Source organism: Fundulus heteroclitus, chromosome 6 (genome assembly GCF_011125445.2).
Source record: "Fundulus heteroclitus isolate FHET01 chromosome 6, MU-UCD_Fhet_4.1, whole genome shotgun sequence".
NCBI lineage: Eukaryota > Metazoa > Chordata > Actinopteri > Cyprinodontiformes > Fundulidae > Fundulus > Fundulus heteroclitus.
Window position 1 is genome coordinate 12736565 of NC_046366.1, and position 27729 is coordinate 12764293.

At 41.1% G+C, this 27729-nt stretch overlaps 2 protein-coding genes and 1 pseudogene across 7 annotated transcripts; 2 read left to right on the plus strand and 1 right to left on the minus strand.

Moving 5' to 3' along the window:
- Positions 1-1040: 1040 nt before the first annotated feature.
- On the plus strand, positions 1041-12128 carry LOC118563432 (annotated as a pseudogene).
- A 4857-nt stretch (positions 12129-16985) lies between these two features.
- On the plus strand, positions 16986-20944 carry ndufa13 (NADH:ubiquinone oxidoreductase subunit A13). Of its 2 annotated transcripts, none has more exons than XM_036138069.1 (5): positions 16986-17129; positions 18657-18735; positions 18818-18889; positions 18977-19077; positions 19771-19790. In XM_036138069.1, the coding sequence occupies exons 1-5, from the start codon at positions 17036-17038 to the stop codon at positions 19773-19775; spliced, it is 351 nt and encodes a 116-aa protein (XP_035993962.1). In that variant the 5' UTR covers positions 16986-17035; the 3' UTR covers positions 19776-19790. The 2 variants fall into 2 exon arrangements, with proteins under 2 accessions (XP_035993962.1, XP_012730082.2); XM_012874628.3 differs by lacking the exon at positions 19771-19790 and adding an exon at positions 20718-20944 and having other exon boundaries at positions 16988-17129; positions 18977-19046.
- Positions 20945-22844: 1900 nt separating this feature from the next.
- On the minus strand, positions 22845-27120 carry cirbpb (cold inducible RNA binding protein b). 5 transcript variants are annotated; one of them, XR_001166718.3, is made up of 8 exons: positions 26989-27120; positions 26210-26322; positions 25991-26097; positions 25766-25898; positions 25546-25687; positions 25403-25461; positions 23084-23178; positions 22845-23004 (listed from the first exon to the last, which is right to left on the minus strand). XR_001166718.3 is itself a non-coding variant. In XM_012874625.3 (7 exons), exons 2-7 carry the CDS (start codon positions 26307-26309, stop codon positions 24347-24349), a joined length of 546 nt encoding a protein of 181 aa, XP_012730079.2. In that variant the 5' UTR covers positions 26310-26322; positions 26989-27120; the 3' UTR covers positions 24043-24346. The 5 variants fall into 5 exon arrangements, 4 of the variants coding, with proteins under 4 accessions (XP_012730079.2, XP_012730081.2, XP_012730080.2 ...); XM_012874625.3 differs by lacking the exons at positions 22845-23004; positions 23084-23178 and adding an exon at positions 24043-24351; XM_012874627.3 differs by lacking the exons at positions 22845-23004; positions 23084-23178 and adding an exon at positions 24043-24351 and having other exon boundaries at positions 25814-25898; positions 26989-27119.
- Between the last annotated feature and the right edge of the window lie 609 nt (positions 27121-27729).

Genomic DNA, 27729 nt, shown 5'->3' on the forward strand with positions numbered 1-27729 from the left:
CTCTTTTTTATTTTTAATACAGTAATTTTATCACTGCATTCATCACTTTAAAATCCATAATGTTTATTCCTCCTTTTTATACTATTACAATGTCGTTTTTTCTGATCACATGTTTTTTATTATTCCAGATGAAATTGTGATGAATTTGATTAATTCTTTATTGTAATATTTGGTATATTTAAGATATATGCTGGATAAATTAATCTGGCTATCCCTTCCGATTTTGTTAACAACATTCTTCCAGACATTGAGCCAACTGTAAAATATTTGTTGATTTTTTTTTTTTTTTTGGTAAAATGGCTTGAATATTTGTTATATCATTTCCAATGCGGTCCTTGTTAATCATTATAGCTAAATATTTCACCTCATTTTTATCAATTAAAGTGGGTTGATTATTTTGAATTGCTAAGATTTCACATTTTTCTATGTTCATGTTTAAGCCTGAAGCTTTGAGAAAAAAAGAAACCGCTAAATTAACTTAATAAAATTTATTCGTTACAAATGCAGACTGCGGGGTCATTGTAGTTTGTTTGAGTGGCGTTGCCATAAGGTGACGTCATCAGGAGGCGCAGGGACCATGGAGAATTACTTCGTAAAATTGTCCGTTTACAAACCGCAATCCCGCTGTCGAATAAAACCAACACCCCGCTATAATTACTTTAGTAAGTTGTCCGGACCAATCACAGTGTTTTGCGTAATTGTGCAAACGTTAAACCAATCATGTATAGTGACGTCATCAGAAGGCGCAGGACCCGAGTCGATCTGGTACCTGCACCGGCTTTGAGATTCTCTGTTTCCAGTTAACCTGCAGACAGCTAAGGGAGGGGGGGGGGTAAATGTGCCGCTACAACAAGCTCAGACTCAACACCACTCATAATCAAAGAGTCATTGGAGAAGCATCTGAATGTTTGACGCCCATGAGCCGAGTTGGTTTATTAAATAATGAAGTATAGCGGCGCCACCGCCCAGGTTCATGGCTCATACGTCAAAAAGCAACGTAAACCGATGGAGAAAAGCTGTTTGAGCCGTTCAGTCATGACAAAAACTTTTTTTTAATGTTCTCTGTCATTTTTCAGCCCTCAGGTTTATCCGGTTCCTCTGCTCCTCCTCCTCTAATTCGAGGAACGATTGCAAGCAGTAAAGGCTCCCAGCAGGTCAATGCTCTACTGTCCTCACGTGATTTCAGGCTGATTTCAGGAGATGCACATCTAACAGAGGCGTTATCTGTCGCTCTAGATCCTGACAGGAAGAAGCTCGGGGACAGTCATCCCTCCCCCTCTGGTCCGAGGAGGGCAGCAGGCGTCGTCCAAACACGGCTCCCAGATCATTATGCCACCCCTGGTTAGAGGGCCACAGGTAAGCCCCTGATAGGGACAATAATCTCACTGCTAGTGTCTTAATCCGTCAGTCTTGACAGTCAGGTTTGTTGGACATAGTCCAAACGAATGACAATAATTAGGACTTATAATCTCTCTGCACCTCTGTCTCTTTGTGTACGTTCTCTTTGCTTTGGTGCTCTTTATGTCCCCTCCCTTGTCCTCCGCTTCCCTCGTCCCACGATGTGACTCCGTGTCCTCCCTGTCATCGTCCTGGTTAGCCAATCTCTGTATCTCCGCAGCAGATCCACGCTCTCCGCCAGCACGCAGCATCAGCAGCAGCTGGCAGCTACGGGCGGTTTCAGGATCAGGGCCTCCTCCGCTGCTGCTGGGCCCCAGGAACTCTGCCACCGCCCAGGGACAGAGAGGCGTCGTCCAGTCGGGCCTCATCCGGGTCGGCAACAACGCCAACCTACTGGTCCGTATCTCGCATGGGCTCAGATTAGTGAAATATTGGGATATGGGTTTTTTTTAATTGATGGTAGAGGTTTTAGAGAAGAACAAATGGGTGTTTAGTGACTAATTGCTTAAAATTTGAGACCAATAGCGTACAGTCTTTCAGTGCAGAAACCGGTTTCTTTCCTTGTTGGAGCGATTACTGCCAGAATTTCCCCCTTGAAATTTATTATATTTCTCGTTCAAGAAAAAAAAGCCCATTTTGGGGTCTGAAAAGCTTTTAAAAATGTGCAGCAGCACGTCGCCTGGTTTTCACAGCTAGTGAGCAGGGAGTCTAATGATGTTCCTACAGCTAAAGGTCAGAGTCTTGCTAGTTTAAAAGAAACTGATGCAGCACGGGTTGAAGGAACGGAGTAGAGGAAAAAGACGAGTCTGAAACGACTCGCTGATGGAGATGGGATTCCCAGATAACTCGATGTTTTTGTTTGTCATGTGTCGGCTAACTGGGACTTGAGTCTTTTCTCATTTTAAACTTGTTACCTTTGTGTTGGATAGATGGATCTTTTCTGTCTTCCTCTTCACAATAGACCAGATGCTATTTCAGAGAATAAATACAGAAATTACTAAATGGCTCCAAATAAAGTGGAATAAAAATCATGCAGAATGATAAAACGGGTTTAAGTTATGTTAGATGTATAAAATTTGACAGAAATTGGAGTCAACATTTTTAATTTTACTCATCAGTTTAGCTCAATTGGATATTCAATTTCCATTTAAGTTGCACATTTAATTAATTTTTTGTTTTCCTCTGTCCTTTTTTTCCCCTCATTTTAGCTACTTACTTAATGTATTGAAATTTTCTACGTCTGGCTATCACTATACCATCGTTTTCAGAGTTCATCTGTTGTTTTTTTTTTTTATTTTAAAGGAACATTTTAAAGGCGCTTTTCCCTCTTGTTCACTCCCACGTGCATTTCATTTTCATGTTTTGTCAAATTAGAAATAAATACAGGAGTTTAAAAAAAAACGAGAAAATAAATCAATCAATAATGAGATAAGATAAGCAAATATGACCTTGAATAATTGGGTATAATAAAACCATAGGACATTGTTGCAATTAAAACATTTAATATCAACATTATATAAAAATTCATGGATCTATTTTTCTTTAGTTTTCTTGCCATATTGGTTTTTATTTACTGTATTCGTTATTGATTATGGTAGGTTTAAATCTCCAAAAACTCACTCTGAAATTAAACTAATCTGGATTAGTTGTTTGCCCCTTTAAATACCCACACGTTTCAACCCATTTCAGTTTTGTACCCATGTACTTAACAACAGCATACAAGTTTAATCCTTATGTGTTTGTGATTAATTATGAGGATAAATAATCATAATTATGCTCACGTCTTAACACATAACCTATAAATCAGTCGTATTTTATGGATAATTTCCTCTGGTTGTGGTTCTGATCCCCATTTAGGCCAAATAACAAACTCAAAACCTACCCCTGATCCATCCACGGTAACAGCTGCAGTACACAGAGGAGATTATATGAAATGATTTTAGATCATTGGGCACAAAGAGGCCAGAACTACAAAAGTATGAATACATGTGCAAAACCTCGTCCCCGCTTCATGAAGCTGAAGTTCAATGGCGTTAATAATCGTATTGCTACACTGCAAAAAGAGAACTAAAAATAAGTAAAATTTTCTTGAAATTAATGTATTTCTCTTTGATTTGAGCAGGTTAATAAGATTATTTACCAATAGAATGAGTACTTTTACCCCTAAAATATGATAGATATACTGCACTTGAAATAAGAACATAGGGATGAGTTGTTCCTATTTTAAGTGTAAAAAGTCTTATTCCATTGGCAAACGATCTTATTTACCTGCTCAAATCAAGGGAAAATACTCTCATTTCAAGAAATACTTTCTTATTTTTTGTTCTATTTTTGCAGTGTATGGTGACCTTGTGATTAAGTGTGGCAGGTCTAAATGAAAGCCAGACGTTGGTTTGTCCGTTTAAAATCTCGCGTTGAGCATTTTCCGGCTTCACTGTCGGTAAACGTTGCTCAGCTGCTATTTACTGACTTTTTCTGGCAGGAAGTAAAGGAAAAGCAACAGGATGTGAACCCAGAAGCAGAAGTTTTGTTTTTTTCCTGATTCAGGGGAAACAACCGAAGGGCTTCTTTTTATCTGCTCTGGTATAAAAGCTGCTGTATTAAACTCTTCAAATCTAGGTTAGGTTATTCTACGCAGAGTATTTCAAACCCAGGTATTGATTTGTGAAACCTTTAATTAACGTCTCTTATATCTGCAACAAAAAAGCCTTTCTTAAAGAGTTTTTGCTTCAACAGCTTCCTGTTGAAGCAAAAAAATAATCGATATTGGCAACATGAACATTTCAATACTTAAGACTATATTTTATGTTTTAAAAATGTTTTTATTGATTTGGTCTATATCGCCATATTCCTTAATGAACGGTGTGTGGATAATGTACAAAAAGCAACTTATCCTGCTGGTGATTTTTTCTTTTCATTTTTTTTCTTAGCATAATGGCTAAATTAATGATTTTTTTTAAAGATCTGTTTTTTTTTTACATTTCTTTTGTATATAGATCTGGGAAGGCTGGAGCCTGAGGCAGAAACAGGCCAATGGCTACGACTAAAACTAGATTTAACACTGAGATGGTGTTACGTTGGTGATTTACGCCACTTTTCAACGACGAAAAGCCTTAGTACAGTTTATTTTTATAAGAGCAACATTGTATTCAGCTGATGTGGGGGTAAAATGTTTCCTATCAACTTAATGTGTGCTCAAAATCACACTGATAGTTTTGTCCAGTAAACTTAAACAATAATGGTAACATTTCTCAGTCTGTTTATTAGAGCCGAGTACATTGTAAACTGTCAACTTCCAAACACTCTCAAGAGGCATAAGTCAAATAAAAAATACAAAGAATAAATAAAACACCCACAGACTGCTGGCTTAGAGTGAATTTGAGTCGTCTATGATGCAGAATAAAATGCAGCCTGAGTGAAATGATGGCCTCTGATTGGTCAGAATATGAGTGAAATGATTGGAGGAGCAGAAAATCCGCCTTGTATGGTTGGTAATGTAACATAGTGAATAGACATGCCTGACTTCAAGTTATACTCGTCATGTCTGAAGTTTATTTGGACGAGAAAATCAGGGGGAAAAAAGTTATACCCCACCAGAACCTAAATGAGCAAAATGTTAATCGATACTTGATAAGAAATCAATCTAAACTCTTGCATTGACTGTTTATGAACGTCAACCTACGGTGCTGATTAAAGACGTCCTTTCTACTCTGACGATTCAAACCCACAATAGATATAAAAGTCATTGACAACTTATCAGTGTAGAATAATCTAGTCCAGGTGTGAAGACTTTAAAGATTGTAGTTTTTTTTAACTACAGCGGGTTAAATAAACTCTAGGGAGTGACCGATGGGGCGGAAATGCCATTTAGCTGTTTCCTGAATCGGGAATTGTGTACGTGAGCCGGAAGAAGCTGACGCTCCCTGCTTGGTTTTCACCGTGCTAAACTGTCCACGACGCTGAAAATGATTTAAACTTTTAATGTAGCCCTTTACTAAACGAGCTGTTCAAATGTCAGGACTGCAATAAAGTCGCTCCAGTTAAAACATGGGCTGAGTTGCTGTATCTTAGAGTCTGAAATCCTGTGTGAAACTATTAAAAACGCCTTTGATGGTGTCCTAATCTGCGTCTGCTTTAAAGGAAACGGAGCAGTGGATAATGACTCAGTCCAGGTTTGACAACACGACTGATTTTCAAGCTTTAGCCTATTTAATGTGGTCTAAATGACCCCAAAACAACAAGTTCCTCTGTTTTTACACGCAGCTGGGGATAGAGCTGCACAATATATGGAATCCCAATATAATCCTAGATCCGTAGAGCTTGTCACCTTTTATTTCTTGTGAATCCCAATATATGGAATCCCAATAATAATAATAATAATAATAATGCCAATGGTTTCTGTGCAGCTACAAAGGTAGGCCCGTGGTTTTTCTGGAGCAGTTCAGGAACTCCCCGTGTGCTGATGTTCAGGAGCTTTGATGGATTTTTAATGCCTGTTGATGGCCGCTCCTTTATAAAGATGTTGGTGACCAAGATGTTGACGCACACACAGAGGACTGAGAGTTTGGGTTAACCACAGTCTGCACCAACATATTCAGCTATAATATTGCTATCACATGATTTTCTAACCTAGAATAAACTAGTCAGCTGTCGACTTGTTTAGGTTTTGATGAGCTTCTTCCTCTCAGGTAAGATATTAACTGTGAGCATGAAGAGCAGCTAGAGTCCCTCAGTTCGGCCTATTATATACTTTAATATAATATCCTACCAGGAACTGCATCCAGGCCGTCCAGTGGGGTGGAGCTTTACGTGGGCCTCCAGTGATATGTGCGGTTTTATCATATCCACACCGTTCAGATCTGTGTAGTGCAGGGGTGTCAAACTCATTTTGGTTGAGGGGCCGCATACAGCTTAATCTGATCTCAAGAGGGCCACACGAGTAAACTCATTGCAAGATTAAATAGAACTAATAAATGTGGACTTGTTGATTTTTATATTAAGTTAATTTCACTTTTACTCAATATATTATGAATAACCTCAGCGTTTTTAAGAAAAGTATGTGCAATTTCAACAATACTTTTACTCAGTTAAACATTTACTTGTGCATTATGCATAAGAACTGATCACAGTGATTTATACAATGTTGAAAAACATTTATTCACATTTTTTGGAACTTAAAAACACTGACCTGCATGACAAAATACATCAAACAGATAAAAATTAAGAAATGATTTGAATTTTTCCACACCTGAAGCTTAATCTGCTGATTAAAACACAGCACCCCTCGTGGACAATATAGGAACTGCATATTTTCAATTAAATGAAGTACATGTTTTTTTCAATAATTGTTTTATCATTCTCTTTTATCTTGTCCACTTGTGAAAGTCAAATCTGATGAGCTCTTTGTGGCATCTTATTGCCACATTGCCAGACAGGACACTTTTTTTTTTATAATGATAATGCATTTAGCCACAGGGCCGGACTAAATTGTTCGGCGAGCCGGATCTGGCCCGCGGGCCGTTTGTTTGACACCCCTGGTGTAGTGGCTGAAAGAAACCAGAGATGTTCCTGCTGATGACTCCTTCCTGTCTCTGCTCGTCTCCAAAGGCCTCGCCGTCCGGCGTGAAGGGCTCCTCCTTAGGGAGCGCCGGCGTCTCTGTGGTCAGCGTGAACGACTCCCCGGCCAGCCGGCAGGCCGCAGCCAAGCTCGCCCTGCGCAAACAGCTGGAGAAGACGCTGCTGGAGATCCCGCCTCCCAAGCCCCCCGCGCCAGAGTTCAACTTCCTGCCCTCAGCGGCCAACAACGAGTTCATCTACCTGGTGGGGCTGGAGGAAGTGGTGCAGAACCTGCTGGACACCATCCACAGAGGTGTGTTTGACGCTCTGGTGCTGTTTGCTCGCCTCTCAACGGAAAATCGCTGCTTATTTTCAGCTTGGTCAGCAATAATTATTAAATATGGACTCATGAAGACTAGAAAAAGGCCTTATTCTCTGTATTATGCTTAACAGTAAAGGAAAAAATGCTTTAAACAAGAACATAAATATTCAAAGATTTTTGGTCTTTACTGGGCTTTGCAGTAAATTAGAAACTCATTGAAAAGTTACTTGCTTAAGTAATCTGCTTAAGTAAGGCGATAAATCGATTTAATCCATTAATTCGAATTGACAAGTTGTTGTTTAAGATTTAATTTTTGGAAAATGTAAATTTTATTTAGCAAATGCTCTCATTTGGGCTTCCATGAGGAGAATAACCAGCAATGCTGAATAAATGTTTAGGAAAATATATTCCTAACCTCTTGTAAAGGGGAAACTTTTTGTACCAGTAATACGAGCCTCTTTAATTGAAGATTATGTCTCAGGGCTAATTAAAGCCCCACACTGCAAAAAGGGAACTAAAATAAGTCACATTTTCTTGAAATGAGTGCATTTTTCCTTGATTTGCTAAGTATTTCTACCCCTAAAATAAGATAATTTTATATCCTGTGCTTGAAATAAGACGATGGAGATGAACTGTTCTTATTTTAAGTGCAAAAGTCTTATTCCATTGGAAAATAGTCTTATTTAGCTGCTCAAAACAGGGAAAAATGCACAAATTTCAAGAAAATTTTGCTTATTTTAGTATCCTTTTTGCAGTGCACCTGTAGTTCCTCAGAAAATAGAAATATTTCATGAAGACTAATTGGGGCTCCCTCTGCATGACTGACTGCACCAATGCAGAGCAGCATGGAGGCGTCAGAGCGTCCATTTTGCTTTACTGGCGTCCAGTTATTGGTGCTTTTGGCCGTGTGGGCAGATCCATAGACCTTTTATTTCTTGTGTTGTTAAAGTTTGGTTTTGCTCAGTCCTAAGGAATTTGCCATCCCTCCCTGTCCAGGAAAAACAGGCGTGCCGCTGTCCATGCAGGCGGTCCGCGACCCGTTCATCTGCACCCAGTGCAACACTGACTTCACCTGCCGCTGGAGGCAGGACAAGGCTAAAGGCGGGGCCGTGCTCTGCGAAGACTGCATGTCGTCCAATCAGAAAAAGGCTCTGAAAGCCGAGCACACCAACAGGCTGAAAGCCGCGTTTGTCAAAGCCCTGCAGCAGGAGCAAGAAATAGAGCAGCGTATCCTCCAGCAGGCGTCCTCCCCGGTCTCCCACGGTACGTCGTCAGCCGCCGCTTCGTCGCTGAAGGCGGAGCAGCTGGTGTCCCAGCAGCTGAAGCAGGCCCAGGCCCGCGTGTCCTCCCTGCAGCACCACCACCACCAGGCCAGCAGGGGAGCCATTCCCCATCATCACTCCATTAAGCAGGTTGGAAAAGCTGCTTTCATTCTTAAACGCTAACCTTTGTGTGCATAGACATAATATAAGAGTAGACGCCTCATTGGGCGGGTTCTGCCTGTGCTGCGATGCGTCAGAGCGTCCGCCATCTTAAATGTGGCAAATCTGCAGTTACTCAGTCACTTAAACAGTATCAGAGGGACTTTAATCTCCGAATATACTTTGTATTCGTAGTATTTTTGTTTTTGTAATATTACAAGTTTATTTTCGTATCCCTTTAGCTTCATTCTCCTGAATTTATTCTCCTAAAGAATAGAAATATTTGAAATAATCTAATCTGGCCCTATTACTCCAGGAGTGAAATAATTCAGCAAACTGTGATTATTCTGGAAATGTTCCCCCTTAATTCTCATAATATGACGTTTTTCTCATAACAATATCACTTTTGTGGTTTTTTTTTTTGTTTGTTTTTTTCTTTTATTGACCTAGGACTTTTTTTCTCATATTATTAATTTTACCTCTTTAATACTCCCCCAAAAAGTCTGTTCCTAAAGGTTCACATGTGACACGGTTTTATGGAATAACGACGACCACAATGTTTAGATTTAACAAATCGATCCTTATATATAGATCTATCTATCTATCTATCTATCTATCTATCTATCTATCTATCTACCTATCTACCTATCTACCTATCTACCTACCTACCTACCCACCCACCCACCCACAATAACAGAACTCAACTTTTTTCTGCCACATACAATATGGCGGTGACGTTGACGTGCGAACCTGCGCCCTATGACGCGTCTACATATTCACGTTTGTGTGAGCCAGTAACGCTTAAAGTTAAACTCTTCTGCCGCTCTCTCCCCCGTAGAGCTCGCAGGGCCACCTGTCCCGCGGCGTCTCATCCATGGGGGTGAGGGGCGTCCCCCACTCCTTCTCCTCCTCCTCGCAGCTGCAGAGTGCAGTGGCGGCCGCGGCTTTGGTCAGCCGGCCAGGTAAGCACGCCCATGTTTCCCACCGCTCTGTCCAGAGTTCAAAGGTGAGCAGCAGTGGGATCGGCGGCGGCAGGAATGCCAGCGGAGGTAGTGCCTCGGCAGCTGCATGGAAGAAGCAGAGCAGCAGTAACGCAGGTAGACTCGCATTGAGGCCCGGCCCTGGCGCCCGACATCTCCTCTCTTTCAACCTCCTGTCTGGTCCTAAAGCAATCCTTCAGCACCTTCACTCCAATTTTTAATAACGGCCAAACACGGTCAAAGCACTGAGGATTAGTTGAGATTAAAAAGGACAAGGAAATGTTTTCGGACAAGGCAGCCCCCACTCCCCCTTCCTGGAGTCGGTCCCGTCTTTCCTCCTTTAGTGTCCTGGTTATGGTGAGCTCCTGCTTCCTCCTGGGTGTCTCTGCTCTAAAGTGGATCTTTCAGTTTCTCCTGTGCAGCGGCAGTCAGAGGTTTACGTCAACTCGTCACGGTTATGAAGGGAGGAATAAGGTTAAACCATAAAACTGCAATACCTGTTATTATTTATCTCTAATATTTTTATGTCTAATGGTGCATTTTCTCTAATCTGCACACAGTCAAAGTTAGGAATACAGGCCCAAATATTTTATACATACAGTCCCACTAATGTTTGGATAAATGTTCTGAAGAGATTTGTGGAGAAAGTGTAAAGTCCACCACTGATAACTCCTGACATAATTTTTGATTTGGTTTATTTGCTGGGAAGATGCTGGCTTTTAACCTCGGCCCATTATTCTTAGCAGAATAGAGGTAAGCTTTCAGAAAGCTCTGAGCAGAAATATCTGAGTTTATTCCACATCCGGTTCTGATCCGTTTGGATCATTGCCTCGTTGGGACGCCCAGCTGAGTCTACGGTTCAGTCATGTGACCTAAACCGTGTCCCTCAGGTGAAAAAGTATTTCATTCAAAGGTTCAGATTGTTTAACACCGCCACAGACTGAGAGGACATTGCTCCACAGCTGGCATCTTCAAACACAGCATAAGACGAGTTTTATGATCTGATGAAACGATGAGCTGTTCCTCCACCGCCTGGAAATGACAACTTAAATAGTTTAATTCCTTAACTTCATATAAACTCAACAGGTACGCTGTTGAATCGTGGGACATGATTGGGTGTCCTAAGAGAACAGCGAGCTTTTCCATGATGTCAAAATGGATGAACAGGCAAACTTTAAGCTCTTAGAATGAATTCACTTGAGCTCTGCTTAAAGCGCAGCGTCCGTACTGTAAAGTCAGACCAGTTTCTGTACATCCACAAGGCTAGATCATCCCAGGAGTCAAACGTTTGAACACTAAAACGCACCTGATCCAACATGCAGAGGAACATTTAAACCTCGTCCTTTCTATCTAAATATATAAAATATATGCATTTGGACCACTGAGCTATATAATACACTGGAGTGCTGATTTTGCAGAAAAACTGAAGTCACTGGCCGCCATCTTGCTACTCCCTACTCTCACAGAATCCCACAGGATTTGGTTGCAACAACAAGCAGTTTTCTGGCTGAGTGAAAACGTTTCACAGGTAATTGTACAGTCAGTGGATGTACTAACACTATCAACTACTAGGAGATTAGGTGCTGAAATATTTTACATGTTATTCATATTAAATATATATATATATGTATATATACGTATGTGCATATGTATATATATGTATACATATATTTTATATATTGTTATTTATATATTTATAAATGTTAAACATATATATTTAAATGAATAAAATGCAAAATATTTCAGCACATGACTTTCTCAGTACTTGATATTTTTAGAACATAACATAAAAGTATATGGCATTTGACATTTTAAAAGTCTTAAGCCCCCTCCGGAACATGAGAAAATCCTCGTTATTCGATGCTGTAGCGCACATATTCCCTAGTTACTGGAGGGAAATAGGGAGTACCAATATGGCGGCTGGTGGCTTCAAAGCGACTCGTTCAAACAGACGGTGATTAGCACTCCAGTGTATTATATAGCTCAGTGATTTGGACCCATTTCTTTTTTAAAGTTAATCAAACATCTGTCGTTCCAACCTGGGGGGGGGTTATTATTAAATGCTGACAATACTCCTACTGACGGAGAGTGTATGTAAACTTCTGACTGCTGCTGCGTCTGTGTGTCGTTGGGACTCTGCTTTATACTCCAGTAGTCCTCCTCCCTCCGTCACTGACTCCTCCCTCCTCCAGCTCCTCATGTCTGACCCGCTGCTCTCTGCTGCATGTTCACAGGAGTCACCATGGCCTACGTGAACCCCAGCCTGACGGGCCACAAGAGCTCGGCCGCCGTGGACGCCCGCCAGAGGGAGTACCTGCTGGACATGATCCCCTCACGCTCTTCCATCTCGCAGACCGCAAACACGTGGAAATAGTCGCATAAACGGCTATTTATGTCGTGCCCAACCTCCTCGGCTCCGATAAGGCGGTCCGCAGCGCCCCCCCCCCCCCCCCACCCTACCCCCACACAGGACTGATAACAATCTCTCAAAGTGAAGAAAGGTTCCTGAAATCTCTTTGTAAGATCTTATGCTTTAGTTTTCAATATTCTCGTTGTTTTTTTTGACGTTCGCGCTGTTGTTTTGATAATTATGCACAGACCTTTTTTTTTTATTATTATTATTATTATTGTTTTGAGTGGGTCAAAGAAAACTCAAATGACAGCATACTTGAAGGGCTTCCCCTGAGCTCTGTCCTGCAGACGGAGCAGAGAAGCTGCGTGAGAAGAGCTCAGAGTTTTTGGGTCGCCGGCCCTTTCTGCCATGACGCCGATCAGACCAGTCCTCGCTTTTTCACACTTGAATGGTTCCAGTTTTAAACCCGGGACTTTACGTTCAAATCCGCATTCACTTTAGGTAAAGGTAAAAAAAAAAATAAAGAAAAAAATCAACAAGTTGTAAAATTTTTATGACATCCTCTCTGTGTAGTGAACCGTTTGAGTTTAAGTTGTATTTACAGTAAGTTATTTTTTTTTTTTTTTTGCTTTTGACTGATGTTTAAAGTCACTCGGTATGACGGTGGTTTCCACTGATGAAGAGTTTCCTCTAGCTTTGTTTTTTTTTTTTTTTGTTTCCCCAGTTTAACAGCATGCCTATCCTTACGCCTGTTTTGCACCTTAGCAGAAGAAGCGCGGTGCCATTGCTTAACTCATCTGTAATTACCATCTACTTATTTTATATTATCGTCAACATTGTAAGACTTTGATTATGCCGTCGTTGCGAGCTGTTGTCGGGGCAGAGTCCTTGACAGCCCCCCCCCCCCCCCCCCCCCCCCAGCCCAGCTAACGAGACTCTGGACTAAACGAGACCGTTCAGAACTTCTCCCCATCATGGATAATTTCTCTGCTTTCCATAATCTTTATTGCATTGTTAAGAATTATGTTAAAGCTTATTTGGTTTACCTTTTTCCTAGTTCCTAAAGAAATAAAAAAATATACATTTTAAATGGCTCCTTTGATTTATTGTTTTTTCTTTGGGGGGGGTATAACAATACTTTAAGAGGGACAAATGTCACACAGCTCGTCTTTTCATTGCACTCGCTGTTTGTGCTTTGGTTCAGTTATTATGATGACCACTAAACTGACGTTTTTGCTGCTATTTATTCACTAATGGGGGACTTTCTTCCATTCGACATATTTCCTGAATCCCCTACATTGTCAACAGATCATCACACCTGAGCTATGGATCTCTGCAGCTCCTCTGGTGTCATCGTTTGGCTTCTGCTGATGAGTACCATCCTTGCCTGACCTGCTAGTTTGTGTAGACAGCCATGTCTACTCTGGCAGATTAAAAACCCAACCCTGCTTTAAACTTTACTACAACTTGACTTCTGACCTGTTTGCTGTGTTTCTTGGTCTGCATGATGCTGTTGGGTCACTGAAGTCTAACAAACCTCCGAGGCCTTCACAGAACATAGATATGTGCTGAGATTAAAGTAACACAGACTAGTCCTCTTACCCTGACCTTTCTTTTTTTGTTCTTTTTTTGTGCTCTGCTCTTTCTTTTTTCTTGTCAACACCACTGTGCACCATCCTTTTTCTTCTACAACTGAGTTTGAATCTCCTGGCTGCATTCAAATCCTAAGGTGCCCCATGTGCTCCAAAGTGGCCGTGGTGAGAAAACAAGGCAGTGAAACATTTTCCCATAGCAAACACTGCAAAAAGGGAACTAAAAGTAAGTAAGATTTTCTTGAAATAAATGTATTTCTCCTTGATTTGAGCAGCTAAATAAGACTATTTGCCAATGGAATGAGTATTTTTACCCCTGAAATAAGATAATTAGATATCCTGCACTTAAAATAAGATGATTCAGATGAACTGTTCTTATTTTAAGTGCAAAACTCTTATTCCATTGGCAAATAATCTTATGTACCCGCTCAAATTAAAGAAAAATCCACTCATTTCAAGAACATTTTACTTACTTTTAGCTCAATTTTGCAGTGAACGCATGGATTGAGGTTTTTTCCTGTACTAGATGCAGAAAGAGAAAGAATGACAGGTCCTCTGCTGCCACTCTCTCTGCCTGTAGATGATGCCGAGTCAACTGATGCTTAGCTGGATTTTTACGCTCTTCAGACATGTCTGGTTTGACTTGTTACCAGCTCGTCAGATTTAGGTAGTTGAGCGTCTGCAATTTTGGGTTCACCTAAATGCACCTAACTTAAGTAGTTGGGAGCACCATTCACAGGTCAGCTTGCTAAAGAGCTGCAACAGGAACCTTGGCCACCATAGATATCCATAATAAAGGCCTTTATGGATATCTATGTTTGCCACAACGACTGGGCTGTTATCATTGATTTGGTCTCCCTTAACGTGTTGGTCTGGTCTTGGATTAGGGCATCCTCACTACAGCACTATGTTTCTGTGACTCGAAAGAAACTCCATCGTACCAAAGTTTTGTTTAGAAGTATCAAAGTGAGCTTTAATACAACCACAACAGAATGACTTTTTTTTTTTATTTGCCCAAATTATTGAAGATTGTGTCTTTTTCTTTCCGCTGTATAATTATGTGCTATTTTGTGCTGGCTTATTGCACAAAGAGCCCCGTGGCTCTACGCTTCTTCGGGAGGAGTGAATGCTGCTTGTCAAGACTTTGATGCAATCAACTGGGTTCCCTTAGAGAGGTAATTGTTTTTGACCAATCTGTATAATCTGATTGAATTTGACTTTGGAAAGTGCTTTGAAATGACATGTTTCATGAATTGAATTGAATTGAAAATTTAATACAGATAGGCACCAGCAACTCCCACGACCCCATGAGGGATTAAGCGGGTCAAAAAATGGATGGATGGATAAAAATTTAATAAAAAACAAATAAAATGTGTTTGTGCGAATAATATGTAATGAGAACTTCTGCAAGGTGCTGTATAAGAATACATGTTATAACAGCAAATAAGACAATGTATGTGACAGAGCCTTGAGCGACACCTTTTCTGGTTTTCTGGTAGCAAAAAGAAAGCTACGTTATTCTTTTAAAGAAAGGCCTAAATGTTGAAGCATGTGGGGGTAAAAGGAGATATGATTCATGATGTCTAATATATCATATCAGTAGACCTGTCAAGTGTTTACAGGTCTATTAACACTGAAGCACAGTGCTCCTTGAAATATAAGGAGGCCACAAAATGTTTCAAACCTTTATTTGAATCTTTTTCAGAGCTAAGCTATATAACCGTATTTATATTTGAATGTTTACCAGTTTTCTTGAGTCCCTTCTTTTGGAGTGATAGTCTGGATATTGTTCAATAGATATTTAATATTGCCACCTTTCAGTGAGGGGAGTACATAAGCTGTTTTACAGATGTCTGGCTCAGTGTTAGTGAAAACAGAAAGATTAAAAATATGACGCTGATTCAGATGTATGTCTTGCAGCGAGGTGCAGACAATGAGGATACTTAGAAGCTGCATATTGTTTAGTAGCCAGGCCTATTCAGACAGAAAAAATTGAGAAACTGGGAAAGTTTGATCATCACTGGGAACAGGACTGACAAGGAGATGCATACCGTCGTAGACTGAAAAACTTTAACCAAGGAGCTAGAATAAATAAAGGTCTGTTATAGCACTTTTCCATTTTGGTTGGTCTGACAATGGCATAGAAGTGCCATGTAGTGTAAACCTTTTACTGTCATTTTGACAATTTTAATACAAGAACTACTCTGTAATGAGTATTTATATACAGCAAATGTTGCATATCTTCCATACCTCTAAGAGTCAAATTATCTCTGCAGCCATTCATTACAGTTAAAGTCTCTAACAGGTGGTGCCAAAACAACATAAATACAATAAGGAGCAACTTTGGGTCATCAGTTAAGCTTTTGGTACCAACCAGTACACTTAATAGGGTAGTAGAACATGTTCATGAGAAGTGAGCATGTTCTCACTTCTCTATTTTTTTTGTGTTAACTTCATACTTTCTGTATTGTTAGAAGTTTATTTTTTCTATTTACACGATACAATATTTTTGCCCCTTTTTTAAATAAGTATTATATAATTAAAGGTGAGCGTAGTAGCGAGTTACATTTCCTCTTTTACATTTCCTGATTATTTAAAAAAGATAAGTTCTAGCTGAAGTTGTACTGCCCTGTTCATTTTATTTCTATTCATCTGATATTATTAATGCGTTACTCCACCCACGCTTTTATTTGCGTTTATTAATGCATTACTCCACCCAGTGCGTTTCTCCACATTAATGATATGGAGTAACGCATATTATTAATGCGTTACTCCACCTACTGCTTGTAGTATGTGGCAAAGTGAGACATATTTCATGTATACAAGGTGACCGGTGTTAATATGGCTTCTTCTTCTGTCTGCTGAGCCTGACGCATCATTGGATGTCAAGTGAGTAAAGAGTCACCGGAAGTAGTTGGTTCTGTTCATGCATAAATATGTCACCTGCTGTACATATTGCTTTCAAAAGGTTAAGAAAAAATTGATTAGCAAAAGCATGTGTCTTGGCTAAAATGAAATTCTACTTTTACTATTGTTTATTTATTATTCAGAATTTGTAAATTGGTGTTTTGCTCATCTAAATTGCACTAAATAAATCAACACATGCATACATAAATAAGACACTATGTCCAGTTTCCCAATACTGTTTTGCTTTTATGTAAAAAAAAACTTTTTACTTCATTATTATGATTATGTGGTAATGCTACTCTTACTAAAGCACACTTTTTTAATTGCTCTGTATGTATGCATACATTTTTGTAACCAGTCATAACAGAGAATGTTGTGACACGCATTTGAAATACAACGTTCCCTGAACGAACGCGTGGGGGCGGTGTGGAGCGCTTCCGAAGTACGCGTGCTGTGCGCTAAAGAAGAAGACTCTCCGCGTCTGTCAAGGAGGAGGCCGGCGCAACATGGCGGGGTCCAAGGTGAAGCAGGACATGCCTCCTCCGGGAGGATATGCAGCCTTTGATTACAAGAGAAATCTTCCGAAGCGAGGACTTTCGGGTACAGACGCCCCGTCTACACTGCCTTAAACCCGCGGCCACACACTCGGGATGTGAAGGTTGGACAGGTTACACTGTCCGAGCAGCGGCTCATGCTAACTGCTAGCTGTCCATTCATAGAGACATGAACGTAAATAAAAAGGTCGTTGTTGGTAGTTTTTTAGCTGAGCTTCTCGCGTAGAGAAACAATTGTGTCAGTGTTATGTTGTAATTTATTAAACGTTTAAATTGCCAAGAAATCGGTTTAAGCGATGATTAGCCACATGCTAAAGTGTTAGCACAGATGCTTTGTTTACTGCGGCCACTTTGAAGGATACAGCTTACTTTGTGGGGTGGAAATGTGGATTGGATGACTGAGGAGAGATGCTGAACAGATTTTAAAAGCATCATTTCATTTAATAAGTGCTGCAGGATAGGATATGCAAATGCTAATGAAATCCACTACTTTAAATAACGAGAAGGATTTATTGTCTTATTGTGCTTACAGATTTGTTGCTTTTGCCTTTTTTTGTCACACTTAAATGTTTCAGGTTATCAGACAGGTTTTATTATCAAAGATGGCCTGGGTTCATGAAAATCAGAATCAGAAATACTTTAATAATCCCAGAGGGAAATTATTTCCCTCTGGGATTATTAAATTACTTCCAAAATGTGTCTGAAAAAGAATTGTATAACGCTCGCTGCTAGATTTCACATGGGCCAGGTTGGTTTGGGTGGCTCCATTTCCTCTTTAATACTTGAAATCATTTAAAAACTACTTTTTTTATTTACTCGAGTCATCTTTGTCTGATATTACCGTTTGGTGATCTCCTCAAACAGTATAAAGCTAGACATTTTAATATACAGTTCATCTGAATTGTTTAAAAGAAAAACAAAATCCTTCGTTATGTTTGCACAGAGACTAAACAAATGCAGAATAATCCAGTTCAAGTTTGGCCAGACTCTGGATTTTAGATGAGATATTCCAGCTATCCAGAGGTTAGTATGTAGGGCTGGAAGATATAGAAGAAAAGTACATTGATAAAATAGAAATATTGATTGATATAGATAATTCAAATTCAAAACACATATTGTAAGTGCAGCCCTGGTTATTTTATCCTGTTGCTTAATGCTCCTTTTAAAAATAAAAAACAATGAATTCAAATAAACCTTTCATTCAACCAACTTTTTTACCAAAACTGTAAGCCTTTAAAAAGGAACAAAAAGAACTTGTGCTCTCTAAACTCTCTGAAGCTTGACGAAGGAGCATCCTGTCTCTGTATTGGTAATTGGTTGTAATTACTGGTACTACACGATGAGCTAGAATGCAAAACGAAGGCAAACTGTTCCTCTATTAAACTTTTTATTGACCCCTTTTCGTCTATTTAATCGCCTGTCCATCAGTCGATGCATATTGTTACTGAATTATTGTCCGGCCCTATTACGCGGACAGACGGCCCTTTTCAGGTCCTGTTCGTCCTAAGTACCGTCAGTAATGATGCTGTTTGTGTGTAGAAGGTGATTCATGACTTGTTTTTCAAACCAACAGGTTACAGCATGTTTGGAATCGGCATCGGCATCATGGTGTTCGGCTACTGGCGGCTCTTCACCTGGAACAGAGAGAGGAGGTAAGCCCCCAGCCGTTTGGCTCACGAGTCAGATTTATCTGTCAGCGTGGCGCTCATACGGGCCGTGGTGTTTGCATCCCAGGCGCCTGCAGGTGGAGGAGCTGGAGGCCAGGATAGCGCTGATGCCGCTCCTGCAGGCGGAGCACGACCGAAGGTGAACGTTTGAAGTCGCGTAGACTTTGTGTTTGAGGGGGGTGGGGTGTGCTGTTGGCGTAAACATGTCCGCTTCGCTCCTCCGCAGGACTTTAAGGATGCTGCGGGAAAACTTGGAAGAGGAGGCAGTCATCATGAAAGATGTGCCAGGCTGGAAGGTAAGGAGGCCAAAAATGCCCCAGTATATATTCACTAAGTTCTTTATTATATTATCATGCACCATATTCAATCTCCATATAACATTTGAAGTGTGCTTCTTTGTTTTGTTTTTTTGTTTTTTGATGGGGGGGGGGGGGCAACATCCTTGGAATAGTTTTTATTTCCATGCACAAACATTTGGAGCACTTCACCTTGTATTCCAAGGTATCAAACCACAGAAGGTGAGAGGAGGAGAGTAATTGTGGTATCCTCATTTTTCTTCACTAAATCGACCGTCTACACTGGAAGATGTCGTTTTAACGTATGACGTCAAACTAGCGTTTCGTTGTATAACGCTGCTTTACTTACATGGAGTCGGCCAACCTCAGGGGAACCGTTTTCACGCCCAGGGTGGTTGATGGTATCATTTCTTTGCCCAGTCTCAGGACTAGCGTTTTCCCTGCCAGGGGGCCACAGATTCTCTCTGGGATTAAGGTCCAGGGATTAGGATGCCGACCTCGTAACGTTGATCTTGTTTTGTCTGGATTCCCTCTCTAGCGTTTCACTCCGTTCAGACTGATGCATGATCCCAGGTATGACATGAATAGTCTGGGAAACGCTGTCTGAGCCGCGGTGCTTCACTGTACATTCAAACTCTCAGTCTTTCTGCCCTCAGTCTATATTTGTAGCTGGCTTTACATGCATTTAACGTAAACAGGGAACCGAAGACTTCTTTGATCACCGTGTAACATTTTATCGAATACACACCACTGTTCTGAACGTTTATGCTATGTTTACACTGCAAGAATAAGCGGTCCTAATCTGATCTTTTTCATGGCAGTGTGAATGGCCCTAATCGGATCTTTTCAACCCCAAGAAAATCCCATTTATCACTTCCATACGTGGTACTGATTCAGAGATGTATCACATTTTTTTCAAAGCGTCTGCAGTCTGAACAGTCACTTCGCATTTTCTCCGTCTTTCACATCACTCTCCTGTCTCTCACTACACATCCACACACAGCAGCAGCAGTTGGCGCTCCATAAAGTCTGTCATTGGTAGCTGCGCTGCTTCCTTTCTTAGCTTACTTCATCTCGCTGTGATGTGGTCTTAATATTGTCGGCTCCCATCGCTCAGCAGCATTATTATTATTATTATTATTATAATGAGAGAAGCCGGCAGGTATCCATGTTTTTTTTATTTTATTAAATTTTTTAACAAAATTGAACACCTCTAGAAATGATTACATTCACCATTACTTCTATAAACAATGTTCTGATCCTTTTATTTGCAGTCCTGAACCATTCAGACAGCAGTATGTCAGTGGTCTGAAGGGCCACCTTAAAAAATAAATCTGAATTAGGCATCAAGACCTGCAGTGTGAACGTAGCCTTAGTCTTCTGAGGAATGCTCTATAATTTATCAAGTTACACAGAATTGATCTCAATCAGTTTAGTCAAATAATTTTCTACGACTCTACAGCAACTACCAGTAGTCTGCCACACAGTAAAATATTAAATCTACTATTGTGAACGCAACCCTCAAAAAAGGATATTACATTCAAGCATGGACGGGTTCAGAACTGGTGTGAGCCCAGATTCCCTTACTTCATGTATTTTTTTTACCACGACTCTTGATTCCAGCGTTCCTCTGCCAGATACCTATGATTGTGCTGCTGCTGCTGTTTGCAGGTCGGTGAGAGCGTCTTCCACACGGACCGCTGGGTCAGCCCTCTGACGCAGGAGCTCTTCAACCTCCGGCCACGCGAAGAGTTACTGCACAAGCGTTTTGGCTTCCTGTGGTACGTGTGATTCCAGCTGAGACGACGATCGCCGAACGCCATCAGCTCCCACAGGGCCCGAGCCCTCGCTCACGTCAGCTTGTAAATGTTCAATAATAAAGTATCTTTTTTTCTGTACCCAGTTTACTGGTTGTCTTTCCTCCAGTTTAGTTTTGACCGAGCTGTAAAAGTTATTCTACCGGTTAATTGGAAAGCCACTCATCATTTTCCATAGAAAAACACACCGCATTTGTCCCTTAGGTTGAGAGCAGGTAAAGATCTGCCAGTGGCATAAGAATTTTTGACCCCTTGATAAATTGTTCCCATATTAATTGAATCAGAATATATTATTTACCTGCTCAAATCATGTATGAATATACTCATCTCATATATCCATTCTTGCAGTTTAATCATTTCCCAGAACTGTTTGTGTTCATTTAAAAAATAATATAGCAACATTCCCATGGGTGCCACTGGGAACTTTGGGCCCCTTGGGAAAAAAAAAAAAAAAAAATCATCCCAAAAGCTAATTTACAATAAAAGGTTCTTTTTTGGGGGCCCAGCTCATCAAGTGAGTTGTCCTAACTTTACGGCACCCATAAACCCTCCTTAAGGCACATAGCAAGCCATTGTGGCATAATAGATAAATGCACCAGTTTATGTCAACCCTGCAGCTTTTGGACATCCCTGCTTCAACACAGCTGCATCACATGGCCCCATTGTTCAGCTCTGCAGAGGCCTGGGCCTTTGAGAGAGAAGGGAGGGAGCTAAAAGTTGCAAAGCGGCTGTGTAGGCAATGGCGCCACCAGGGGGTGGCTGTGCCATGTCCTGACCACCCCACTGGCCAGTGTAGATTGTAGCTCAATTTATTAATCATTAATCGTGTCCCATTATGCACAGCCAGCAAGGCAGCTGCTTTTCTTGACCCAACACGCTTTTATGTGCATCTGCCAGTATCTACTTTCTCCTAGTAATTGTTTTGTTTTCAATAACTGTACCTTATTCCTAATATTACTCAATGAAATGGAATTGTTCAACTCAAAATGTTCACTGCACGTCTATGCACATTAGATCATTAAAACCCAAACAAACCAAAAAATATTAGGCGTTTTAGTTTAAGGACAGTTTTCTACAGGCAGCTACAGTAGTAGAACAAATCCTGAAATCATGGCTTTTAGTTTGAGTGTGCCACACAGAGTTCAAGTGGCCCCTATGAAACATTTCTGGAGGCACCACTGTGTGCGGGACTGAATAGCTGCTAGCCAGAGCCACAAATGTTATCCTAAGAATAGGGAAACTCACTGCTGCGCCAAATTACAGGACTGAAGATGCTCTAAATCACATCACACGGAGCACTAATTGAGTATCTGCAGGTCACTGGCTTTAAAAGGTGATCTGGCAGCTGTACACTGCTCTCAGGTTTCTGCAGGGTTAAATTTTTAACAAAGTGCATGATCACGATTTGAGAACCACAATAGTTAAGTTTCAACTGCATTGAAGCTATTTTATACAGCACTACAGACGCATGCCCCCAAGAAGTCTAATGTTTTGCCTAAATCAGCTTATTTGCGGTGTATTCTGAAAGCTAAAACATTTTCTGACAACATTTTAGTAAGGCGACACCAGATGCCGTCAAACGAGCAGAAACTGGGTTCAATAAGAGGTTAACGATATAAATTTTTTTTTTACGATATAAAAATTTCCATCCAGAAAACTACAGGCTGACGGCGCAGTTTACGCTTCTCCCATTGGTCAACTCCCTTCACAACAGATGACGTCGATGCAACGAGTCATCCGTTGCCATGGGATGCTGCCTTACCAGCCAACCAATAAGCACTCTCCTCCTGGGAGGGCTGCTCCACAAACACCAATAAGTTTTTTCTTGGTTTTTTTTCACATCCTGATGAGGCTCCGCTGAGCGCGTCTCTACCTCCCAGATATGAAAGCCGATTTAAATAGTTTTTACAAGTCCAACACACACTGGTGCCATTTACCATCCCAAATATCTAAAATACTTTACAAAAATCGAGACCAAATAGGCAATTTCCTTCTTCACTTTTATTTCAAAATACTACAGTGATTTATCAGCTGCAGAATAATTTGCTCAACCATCTTTGACTTCTGGAGCTGCTCCATTTCTGTCAACCTGCAGCCCTTTTCAGCGCCGACTGCCGAGGACCCGTTCCCTCATAGTGGACCTAGAACAGAGCGGAGGGATTAATTTACAAAGCTCAGATGGTTTCACCTGCACATGGTTCTGAGTGTGCCGGGTTTTACCTGGATGGGGGGAGTCAGCGTGCTGCACTGTGCCTTCTATAGCATCAGACCAGGCTGTGATGAGATCCAGTCATGTCTCAACTGGTCAGTTCAACCTAGAGAAAGACACCAATTAGACTAGAAAAAGCACAAGGAGCACAGTACTTTGCATGCAACACGTAGTATAACTTGCCATAGGAGTACAGACATTTCAGTAGTGAGTGCAGTAATAAAAAAATAGGGGTGAATTCAAGGCATTACTGGAGAAAAATTGGAGGAGCAATGGGGGTGATCAGAAGTTGCCCGAGCACAATTTTATCCGTGACTTAGAGGCAAATGTTTGTGGACTTTTAGAGCGCTCTAATCCAGGAGCTTTTTCCATCAAAATGGCATTATCTGAATCAGGGGGAGGAGGCCATGGCATGTTTGCAGGAGACATCTGAAGCACAGGACTTTACACAACTGAAGGTATTCATGGAAACAATGAGAACTGCTGTTCAAGGATGTGAGCAAAGCAAAAGGAGATTTTTACCTCACGTGCATTGGCCTACTTTTCTTCATTTATGATATAGGCAAGAGCGGCTTTTCATCTTTGAGCACTTGGCAGGCGCAACACTTCTCTCTCCAAGGACTTGTTGGTTTTTGAAGGAGCTGAGGTCTTGGAACATACTGAAGGACTGACAGGACACCAGCTGGCGGCTTGACAACTTGCGCATCACTTTAAATACCAACTTCACAGGAAGTTTGAACTCACACCAGATAGGATTTAATTAAGGTTCAGAGACATGTACAGGAATCAGCACAGGACCAGAGAAATTTGCCTAATAAACCAGCTGTACATGTTAAATCTTTAAACGGCCAATTCTAGCGCCCCTTTTTTTATCTCCGGTGTTAGAAATAAAAACTGAGCGTCCCCCACGCAGCCAGAGTTAGCCACCACCTTAACATCCCCATGTGATCATTTTGAAGAGGCAACGGAATCAGGATCATTTCACATTTTGTTTTAATAGGCTCCATGAAGCCAAACTGACAAAGAAAAAAAAAAAATATCTTGGATCATACAAAGAACATAAAGTACAAAAAACTGTTCCCGTTCAGTTTACTCTGGTAACTGAAGTTACATTTTCTGATAACTTTTTAAACAAGAAGAAGAGTCCATTTACAGCACATTTAAGATGCAGATGTTGAGCAGAGCACAGAAGATACCTTGGGCAGACTGTAGCATGCTGCATTTTGCAACTTCATGAACAGCCGGCCACTTCGGATGTGTAGTTCACCAGGAATTCACTCTTTTGGGAGATTGAACACAAAATGAGCCTTGGGTAAGCTAAGGTTCAAGAGTTTTAAGAAATTTTAACAATAAAATCCCCCAAAAGTTAAGCTGAGTACAACTAGTTCTTTCCTCAGTTTAAAGATTTGGTAGGAGGTAGGTCAGTTTACCAAGGAAAACAAAAGAGCCCCATTAAGATCTTATAAAAACAAATGTAACACTTTAAAGTGCTGGACAAAAGAAATCTGGTTAACTGATCGACAAAAAAAATAAGCAAGGTGGGTAGCTGCTTTATCCCCCCCCCCCCCATCAAAAAAGGGGGCTGTACAGTAGAGATTATACAAAAAGCTTTGAACGATAGGAGTGGTCAATTGAGCAAGAGTACTAAATTTTTAATTGGTAACATGGTTGAGCAATAACCAAAACTCAAGGCTACATTTAGTTCAGATGCCAAGCTACTACAACAGAACTACATATTACACGTGGACATGTTTTTCCTTGAGGAGCACAGCTTTCAAAAACGGCCAGCCAAGTGATGATCTTGAATCAGGGAGAGGTTTACTCGTGTGTCGCTGGAGGATAAGAAGTGGGCACAGGTAAAGACACTGAATGTTGACACTGGTGTTTCACAATATCCATTTAACCCTCTAGATCTAGCCCTATAAACCCTCCCCTTGGTTTTTTTTTTTTTCCTCCCTCACGGGGCTCCATCAGTTGAGAAGTGAGCAACTTTTGAAGGTATAGCATTCTCATTTGCCTTAGCGCCTAAATGTCTCCGCCAGCCTCTTTCAGTGTGGAACGGGCCAGCAGGCAACAGGCAACTGTATGCAACGAGGCTTGAACTTGGGCTCAGGTACAGAACTGAGGGGCACACATGAGTCTCGGATACATGGGCTACGGAGGTATGCTTAGCATTACAAAATGACAATTTGAAGAAAAAGAAAAAAATTTCTGCTATGGCAAGTGGTCACTAGCTTCAGGAAACCACTACAACATACAGCAATTATCACTTAAGGTTTCACAGCCCAGGAATAAAGCTACATTTACTGCACTTTATAGAGGAGGCTTACCATAGCTGTCATAGCCGTCACGATACGATCCAGAGCGGTCGCCATATCCACCCTGCCCCCTAGTGGAGAGAAAAAGAACTGCGTCACTTTCCAGCACCTGGAAAAACCCGGAATTTGAACAAAAGCAAGATCACCAGACTAACCTGTTGTCCCTGTAACCGCCTGAGGAATATCCTCCTCCACCACCTCCACTCCTGTATCCACCTCCGAAGCTCCTGTCGCCGCCGCCGAAGCTCCTGTCGCCGTAGCTTCTGTCACCGTAGCTTCTGTCGCTGTTGTAGCCGCCTGTAAACACACAGATGCGATATTAAAACTGCACGTGCCGGAGCAAAGCACGGTTACTGCTCCAGTCACAAGTCTCACCCCTGGAGAAGCCACGTCCTCCCCTCCCCCTGGAGCCGCTGAACCTACCCCCGCGTGGACCAGAGCCAAACCCTCCTCTGGAACGACCGCCTTTTCCCGCCTCGTCCACTCGGATCGCCCGGCCGTCAAGCGTCTGTGGGACAATGGTGGAATTAATTCTCGATTCATTTTTAAGAGGGGGGGAAACTCAAACGTGAATTTCAGAGGATATGCACGCAAAGTTACCTTTCCATTCATGGCATCCAACGCATCTTTAGCGTCTTCAACGTTGTCGTACTTCACAAAGCCGAAACCGCGAGATCTTCCCGTCTCTTTGTCTCTGATCACGTCAACTGTTAAAATAAAAACGTAAAAAAACGTTAATTGATAATTGAAGTCAAGCTAAAACAAAGTGCATACATTTATACATGAGCATGAAATATAATTTTTTACAAATCAGGGTACCTTTCTCGATGGTTCCATATTTTCCAAATGCTGCAGCCAATGAGTCTTCGTTGGTCTCGAAGCTCAGACCTCCGATGAACAGCTTACCCTCATCCGACATTTTCGATGTTTATCTTAAAAGTAATAAAAGAAACAAAAAAACATGTAGTTAGATGCGAATATTCACAAGACTTAAACTCTTGAAAACCTACAATAAAATGTGGGCGGGGGTAAAAGCGAGCGCGTGGGATGACGCAGCTCTAGCAGAAAGTAGGTCATGGTGGCAGTTACAAAATGGCGCCCGGCCGTTGCGCACTTTTCAACAAAGCTTAATCCTGACTTTTTCGAAGCATTAAAACTGCTTTCGTAGACAAAAACCATCGAGCTCAAATGCTAATTTAACCATCTTCATCAAAACATAACTCCATTTCACACATAACCCCTCCCCCTCCTCATTTTATTAACCGGGTTTTTTCCCCCGGTCGCCATTTTGTAAGGTCCACCTCGTTCTCTTTGTCTCAGTGACCTACTTAGCTGCGGCACGATGCCCTACTTTCAAGGTTACATAAGCGATCCAAATAACTAAAGTAGGTTAATAATCGTCTGACCTAGTTTTTCCCCAATGATTATTGCACGTAAATCAAGTAAAAATGTTGGCACTTTAACTTATACTTCATGTTAAGTTCTTTTAATTGAACCAATATTTTATTTTCAAATATATGCAACTATACAGACGAAAAAGAACACGTTGTTTAACTTAACACCCGTCTAATACCATTCCATGCGATAATCGTAATTACCTTTTGTCCTTAGGTGGAGTAGAAGAGAACGTTACGTCGTGCAGATGGATGCAGGTCGAATGAGACCGAGGAAGAGGGGTCGCTCCTTTTTATATCCTCAGCCCAGAGCGCTTCTTCTGCTGCCTTCAAGGACTGCAACTCTATCGCCACCTGCCGTTCAGCGCATTGCACAACATCACTGCAGGCTGAAAAACAGCTTCTGGTCCAATGAAACACTCTGTTTATTTTGACGAAACCAGAAGTGTTTTCTCGTTTCACACGCAAACCAGAACAGGAATTCTAACATCGCAACTGTTTTGCGTCCACATTTGCTGTTTGAAAAGCATTTTATGTTACGATTGCACGTATTTGATCTTCTCGAATCTGAATAAGGCGCCGTTTGGCTGCCACGGCTCCTCCTCGTCTCCTTCCACACACTCCCTCCATTTTGGATACCTCGCCACAACAGCTTCTATATAGTTCATAACACATAAAACTCATATTGTTTCAAGGTTTTGATACCCGTAGGGGTTTTTCGTTGTTATTTTGATATTTTTAGCATTAGATTTTTGTGTGTAATCTTTGTAGCATTTCGTTTTTCATCGTAGTCTGCCTGTTCTACCACGTGGTCTCTTCAATCTCTTTTGTGTTTCAGTCCTCTCCAGTTTCACTTCTCTGTGACATGTTTTCCATTCGGCAAAATACCACTCATTTCTACTTGTTTAATCCTTTTCTTTGATCGTTCAATAATCAGTCAGATGT

Excerpts from the sequence above, each read along its gene's own strand:
- ndufa13 (XM_012874628.3), top strand. The coding sequence starts at position 17,036 with ATGGCGGGGTCCAAGGTGAAGCAGGACATGCCTCCTCCGGGAGGATAT. Across the intron at positions 17,130-18,656 it reads TCCGAAGCGAGGACTTTCGG|GTTACAGCATGTTTGGAATC; the intron begins GTACAGACGCCC and ends TCAAACCAACAG. Across the intron at positions 18,890-18,976 it reads CAGGCGGAGCACGACCGAAG|GACTTTAAGGATGCTGCGGG; the intron begins GTGAACGTTTGA and ends GCTCCTCCGCAG.
- cirbpb (XM_012874622.3), bottom strand. The coding sequence starts at position 26,309 with ATGTCGGATGAGGGTAAGCTGTTCATCGGAGGTCTGAGCTTCGAGACC. Across the intron at positions 26,098-26,209 it reads ATATGGAACCATCGAGAAAG|TTGACGTGATCAGAGACAAA; the intron begins GTACCCTGATTT and ends TTATTTTAACAG. Across the intron at positions 25,462-25,545 it reads GGCGGTTACAGGGACAACAG|GGGGCAGGGTGGATATGGCG; the intron begins GTTAGTCTGGTG and ends TCTCTCCACTAG.